At 46.2% G+C, this 7,306-nt stretch overlaps 1 protein-coding gene across 1 annotated transcript; it reads left to right on the forward strand.

Annotated features, from left to right (window-relative positions):
• Window positions 1-554: 554 nt before the first annotated feature.
• LOC311373194 (guanine nucleotide-binding protein G(i) subunit alpha-2) lies at window positions 555-5,658 on the forward strand. Its single transcript, XM_084490023.1, has 5 exons — window positions 555-685; window positions 1,262-1,391; window positions 2,069-2,222; window positions 3,181-3,372; window positions 4,611-5,658. The coding sequence occupies exons 2-4, from the start codon at window positions 1,263-1,265 to the stop codon at window positions 3,369-3,371; spliced, it is 474 nt and encodes a 157-aa protein (XP_084346149.1). The 5' UTR covers window positions 555-685; window position 1,262; the 3' UTR covers window position 3,372; window positions 4,611-5,658.
• Window positions 5,659-7,306: the final 1,648 nt, after the last annotated feature.

Genomic DNA, 7,306 nt, shown 5'->3' on the forward strand with positions numbered 1-7,306 from the left:
AACTTTAATGAGTCTCATTGAGTGACACACATGCTATACAGCGGGATCCCCCCCACCATCGCGTGCTTTAGGTCTTAAATTTCATTCAAGGTGGTATTAAAAAGGTCTTAAAAAGTCTTAAATTTGACTTGCTGAAACCTGCAGATACCCTGCCCCCACCCCGCCCCCCCCCCCCCCCCCCCTCTGTCTCCCACATCTCCCCCTTTGTCCCCCCACACCTCCCCCTCTGTCTCCCACATCTCCCCCTCTGTCCCCCCACACCTCCCCCTCTGTCCCCCACCTCCCCCTGAGTCTCTGGTCCAGCCCCACCTCCGGTCTGGTCCCGACCGGGCGGAGACCTGGAGGCTAGCTCCCTCAGGGTTAGGGACGTGTTGTTGGGGGAGGACTGCAGCTAGCTGTAGAGGTGGTGGAGCAGACCCTGGATCAGGTGGTGCCAGGTGGTGCCAACACCTCTACAGCTACCTCCTTCATGACCTCATCCACCTGTGTGCACTACATATCAGCTACCCTGGTTAAGTGTGTGTGTGTGTGTGTGTGTGTGTGTGTGTCCGGACAGTTACCTGAACGACCTGGAGAGAATAGGCAAGGGGGATTACATCCCCACCCAGCAGGACGTGCTGAGGACCCGAGTGAAGACCACGGGCATCGTGGAGACACACTTTACCTTCAAGGACCTGCACTTCAAGTGAGTCCTCGTCTCAAAACATGAGGGCCTTCCCCCTCCCTCCTCTGGTCCTTCAGGGAATCAGAACACTGTTGTCTCTTCTGGTTCGCTTTTGTTATTGATTTGCTTCTTTTATGAACGTGAGGATATTGATGCTTCATCTCCTCTCGTGATACGAGTGTCAGGTGGCGCGTGTCCGAGGAGCGGTACGGTTATGTGTGGTATGGTTTGTGTTTCCAACGCCAAAGGTGGGCGGGGTCCCAAAATAAGCGCACTGAGTCGCGATTAGCCGTACTTATTCTCCAGTACTCCTCCGGGGTACCAAGCGGTCTGAAAGGGTGCAGAAAAGTTGTAGCTACACATGCCGTCCGTTGATTGGTCCACAGAGTCGTCACTTCCGTGCGAGAACGGGATAAAAACAAACAAACACAGTACCCGCAAGGTATTTCTGGACAACGGCGAAAGCTTTGTTTATTGAAGAAAATGTTTGTGCAAAAGTTTGCCGTCAGTCCCGGTGTTGCCCCGCGGCGGGCGGCCCCCCGTGGCGGGCGGCCCCCGGGTGCTTCATCACTGAGCGCCGCTGCCGGCTGTGTGCAGGATGTTTGACGTGGGCGGCCAGCGGTCGGAGAGGAAGAAGTGGATCCACTGCTTCGAGGGCGTGACCGCCATCATCTTCTGCGTGGCCATGAGCGCGTACGACCTGGTGCTGGCGGAGGACGAGGAGATGGTGAGGCCTCAGGATCATGTCTCTATAGATATATCATATACATATACATGTATATATATATACTAGGGCTGTCAAACGATTACAATTTTTAATCACGTTAATGCGTTATTATCGTGCAAATTTTAACAGCCCTAATACATATATATATACACTACCGTTCAAAAGTTTGGGGTCACCCAGACAATTTCATGTTTTCCATGAAAACTCACACTTTTATTCAACAGTTTTCAGCTGTGCTAACATAATTGCACAAGGGTTTTCTAATCATCAATTAGCCTTTTAACACGATTAGCTAAACAATGTACCATTAGAACAAAGTGATGGTTGAGTTGAGTGATGGTTTCTGGAAGTGAGCCTCTGTACATCGATGTAGATATTACATTAAAGATCAGCCACATCCAGTTATCTGTTATCTTCCTTGAAAAGATTGTGCTTTTCTTAAAAAAATAAGGACATCTCTTAGTGACCCCAAACTTTGTGTGTGTGTGTGTGTGTGTGTGTGTGTGTGTGTGTGTGTGTGTGTGTGTGTGTGTGTGTGTGTGTGTGTGTGTGTGTGTGTGTGTGTGTGTGTGTGTGTGTGTGTGTGGTACCCTCCCATTGCCATGGTGATGGCCCAGGGTTCATTCCCCCTCTGTTCTTGGTTCTAATCTCTGCATCACGTCTTCCCCGGCTTCCAGAACCGGATGCACGAGAGCATGAAGCTGTTCGACTCCATCTGCAACAACAAGTGGTTCACGGAGACCTCCATCATCCTGTTCCTCAACAAGAAGGACCTGTTCGAGGAGAAGATCGCCCACAGCCCGCTCACCATCTGCTTCCCTGAGTACAGTGGTAGGCCTACTCACCCTCTTATCATCCTGTAGTACAGTGGTAGGCCTACTCACCCTCTATCACCCTGTAGTACAGCGGTAGGCCTACTCACCCTCTTATCATCCTGTAGTACAGCGGTAGGCCTACTCACCCTCTTATCATCCTGTAGTACAGTAGTAGGCCTACTCACCCTCTTATCATCCTGTAGTACAGCGGTAGGCCTACTCACCCTCTATCATCCTGTAGTACAGCGGTAGGCCTACTCACCCTCTTATCATCCTGTAGTACAGTAGTAGGCCTACTCACCCTCTTATCATCCTGTAGTACAGTGGTAGGCCTACTCACCCTCTTATCATCCTGTAGTACAGTGGTAGGCCTACTCACCCTCTTATCATCCTGTAGTACAGCGGTAGGCCTACTCACCCTCTTATCATCCTGTAGTACAGTAGTAGGCCTACTCACCCTCTTATCATCCTGTAGTACAGTGGTAGGCCTACTCACCCTCTTATCATCCTGTAGTACAGTGGTAGGCCTACTCACCCTCTTATCATCCTGTAGTACAGCGGTAGGCCTACTCACCCTCTTATCATCCTGTAGTACAGCGGTAGGCCTACTCACCCTCTTATCATCCTGTAGTACAGCGGTAGGCCTACTCACCCTCTATCACCCTGTAGTACAGCGGTAGGCCTACTCACCCTCTTATCACCCTGTAGTACAGCGGTAGGCCTACTCACCCTCTATCACCCAGTAGTACAGCGGTAGGCCTACACACTCTTCTACTCTACAGTTCAGCGATAGGCCTACTCAGCCTTTGTTTCTCTAACCCTTTGGTTCGCCCTGGACCTTGTTATCTACGGTGTGTTCATCTTAAGGATGAGTGTCTCAAAGAGAGTCCTGACCATGCAGTCAGAGAGGTAGGTTCGGGTGTCCGATGGTTTGAAGCCCCTTCTCAGATCTCCTCCCCTCCCAAACCCTCCAGGCCCCAACAAGTATGAGGAGGCGCAGGCCTACATCCAGACCAAGTTCGAGGACCTGAACAAGAAGAAGGACACCAAGGAGATCTACTCCCACTTCACCTGCGCCACCGACACCAAGAACGTGCAGTTTGTGTTCGACGCTGTCACCGACGTCATCATCAAGAACAACCTCAAGGACTGCGGCCTCTTCTGAGGTGAGTGACTAACCCTCACTCTGTAGGGTAAGAGTTAGTGTGACTGACCCTAACTCTATAGGGTTAGGGTTAGTGAGGGTTAGTGTGACTAACCCAAACTCTTTGACAGTAACCTAACCTCAAGGACTGCGGCCTCTTCTGAGGTGAGTGCCTAACCCTCACTCTGTAGGGTAAGAGTTAGTGTGACTGACCCTCACTCTATAGGGTTAGATTTACGCCGCGTTCACACTACCTCTGTCCGTTGACGGAGCTCATTGACTTTGCATGGGGCGCTTTCGAAATGCATTGTCCGTCCATTCTGTCGGCTCCTTTGCCTGCGTCAAAAGGTTGAGAATTTTTCAACTTTTCATGCAGCAACTGATCCGTCGGCCTATCAGATCGCGTTGTGCAAATATACGTGAATACACTGTCCAATGAAATCGCCGTTGTAATACAACCCGGGAAAACACACGTATATGTCACAAGGGTTAGTGTGACGTCGTTTCAAACGACGACAGACTTGAGGGTTTTGACTGGTTGGTCTGTCTCACAAATCAGACATCAGAATAATAAAGTCTGAAAGGGCGTTCCACAAAACGTTCAATTTCAACCAATCCCGTTGGGGGATTCCAGGGATCGGTAAGCCCTCATTGGCTGACGTCCAGTACAAACCGGACAGCACTGGTAGACTTTCCCGGAGGTAACTCAAGCCCAAACATCCTGTCCAGAGAAAAATGTTATTAGAAGAAGTGTCTGTAAAGGTTTCAAATCAAAACCGTTTAGCCTGTCCATCGCAGAAATACATTCATTCAAATCCTCTTCTAAAGCTTCACTCAGTGAATGACTTTATTATTACTGTAGATTATAACTGTGACCAATCGAGACGTGACTCCGCCCCTTTCTTTTCTGGTGTCCGACCCAGTGTCTGAGCTGGTGAAGTGATGGTTGAATGTGTCTCTCCTCTGAAGTGATGGTTGATTGTGTCTCTCCTCTGAAGTGATGGTTGATTGTGTCTCTCCTCTGAAGTGATGGTTGAATGTGTCTCTCCTCTGAAGTGATGGTTGAATGTGTCTCTCCTCTGAAGTGATGGTTGAATGTGTCTCTGCTCTGAAGTGATGGTTGAATGTGTCTCTCCTCTGAAGTGATGGTTGAATGTGTCTCTGCTCTGAAGTGATGGTTGTATGTGTCTCTCCTCTGAAGTGATGGTTGAATGTGTCTCTCCTCTGAAGTGATGGTTGTATGTGTCTCTCCTATGTTAGGTCCGTGAGGCTCCGGTGACGAGATGAACACATGAATGACTGCACTATCAAACCACAATCTCTGCTTTGATCTGCTTTTTGTAAAGACGCCTGAAAGACTGAAAGGAAACAAAACAAGACTTCAGATCGATCGCTGATCCAGTCGCTCGTATGTTAGCTCTGGGCCTTGACCTTGAATCAAGATTTTGTTTTTGTATTTTAGCTGTTCTCTTCCCTCCTTTTTTATTTTCAATCACTAGTTGAGGCACAGGAAAACTGTTTTATATAAATGCGTTTGTTTTACTTTAGAAAAAATCTGATGTGCAAATTATTAAACTTTTAATCGCATACAACTTATTTTTAAAACGGATGCACAGGCATGGACATGGAATATTATCAGAAAGTGCTTTTTTTTAATATTGTTTACATACTTTGACATTCATAGCCCAACCGGATATTGTTGTGCATGATTCAACATGCAAATAGAGTATCTGTCTTCTGCACAAATTATCTTAACATTCCTACAAAAATACATAAAATGTCAAAAAGATGAAAAAAATAAAATAAACAAGTAAAAAGTGATTTAAAAAGTTGCTTCAACGAGAGGAAACGGTAAAGAATCAAACTGATATCTGTAGTCTGTAACTCTGTCCCTTGGTGACTCTCTCTGTCTCTCTCTCTCTCGCTCTGTCAGTGGCTCTATGACCATGGTGTCTCTCTGTCTGTCTCTCTGTCTCTCTGTCCGTGGCTCTATACCTTTACTTCAGTTTACAACCTTTCCCACATATGCTTTCTTCATTCCTGCATAAACTGCCTAAAATCTTTCTTCCAATTCCATCCTCCCACCACCTTAGCATAGCCTATATTAATGAGGTTGAATAACGAAGAATGGGTTTAGTGTTTTTGGTAAATATTAATGATTTAATTTAAATAAAGTAGAGTTCACCTAACTCTTGTATGTTCTGTTTTTCTTGCGTTTGTTAAAATAATCATTTAACACAAACCCTCATGTTTCATTGTATTCTTTTGAAATGTGTGGAATTATGATCCAAATAGCTCATGTTTAGGATGATGAATGATCTGTTGTGGTTTGGCCCCCATCTGAGTCGCAGTATAAACTGAAGACTGAAACTGAAGTCACGTGATATACGGTAACCTTTTCCATCTTTTAATATATCTGAAACATGAATAATTGATGTTAAAAAAGGTCTGACCTTCCAACAATTGTCTTGGATCTTTTTCACCCTCAGCGCCGACGGAGGAAACTAAATGCTCCATTTAGGAAGACGTGTTTAGTAGGCGGTGTGTGGCGCCACCACCGGGTATGGTGGTACTGCAGGACTATAGCGCCCCTAGTGGATGTGTAGGTACTGCAGGACTATAGCGCCCTTAGTGGATGTGTAGGTACTGCAGGACTATAGCACCCCTAGTGGATATGTCGTTACTGCAGGACTATAGGGCCCCTAGTGGATATGTCGGTACTGCAAGACTATAGGGCCCCTAGTGGATATGTCGGTACTGCAGGACTATAGAGCCCCCTAGCGGGTATGTTGGTACTGCAAGAGTATATTTTGCCATACAAAATATACAAAATATATATAATGCAGGTCTTTGTCTTATATTGTAAGTCGCTTTGGATAAAAGCGTCTGCTAAATGCCGTAAATGTATTTTTTGAGTCTCTATCTCGTTAAATACATTTCTCATTGTAGGGTTACAGATTCACTCTGATCCACGTGCGCTGAGAGGTAACACGGGCACACACACACACACACACACACACACACACACACACACACACACACACACACACACACACACACACACACACACACACACACACACAATTCACTGAATGCTAATTCATGACTACATGATGTGGATCCAGCAACACGTCCAAACGGTTGTTACCCCGCGGGGAGGTTCAGATGGCTGAGGAGTTAACACCTCAGTGTATCAGAATATCCTCATTTATGGATGTCATGTCGGACTCATCAAACTGAACCCACCATGAGTGTTGTACCTCAGATAACCTGCAAAAAAAGAAATTAGCTATAAAGATTATCTTTTGTGCTGCTATTAGGTTATACAGCCACAGCTGTGTTGTCTACTGAGGGCCATTCCTCTGTGATGTGCATTCTCTGAACCGCACACCAGAGAGGGCTGTGCCTTTACAAAGAAAAGACTGATGCTCCTGTCTTCTGAATCAGTAATCAAACTAAAAGCTATTTTATGAGCCGAGATGAAATCTAAGACTACATTATCAAATTAACCATTACATTGTATTGTTGATATAGATACAGGCCTATACCTATAACATTGATTCTTTACAACAAAGAAAACACGATATAGCCACTTCTAGCAGCTCGGTGTTTGAGGCATGTCCAAACGCATCCCGCTCGCTTTAACCGCTGAGGCTTCACCGTCGAGCCTGAGACCTGAAGACATGACGTGGAGATCCGCAGCTGAACAGCAGGGGGCGCCACAGGATGGCCCTCCGCTGCACACTGGATCCAAACACCACATCACCGCTTTATAACGTGATCAGCTGCATCAACCTCTAGAGCTAATATTTCAGTCATTTTATGAAAAAAGAAAAACGAAAAAGACCCAAATATAAGCTATTCATACGCCTATTCATTATTTTTCTCACGTGAATAGGGTAAACATTTTAACATTTACATATCACAATGAAAATGAGTTGATTACTTACGTCAAG

The sequence above is a fragment of the Micromesistius poutassou genome (assembly GCF_964030765.1).
Source record: "Micromesistius poutassou genome assembly, contig: SCAFFOLD_6041, whole genome shotgun sequence".
In the NCBI taxonomy this organism is placed as follows: Eukaryota; Metazoa; Chordata; class Actinopteri; order Gadiformes; family Gadidae; genus Micromesistius; species Micromesistius poutassou.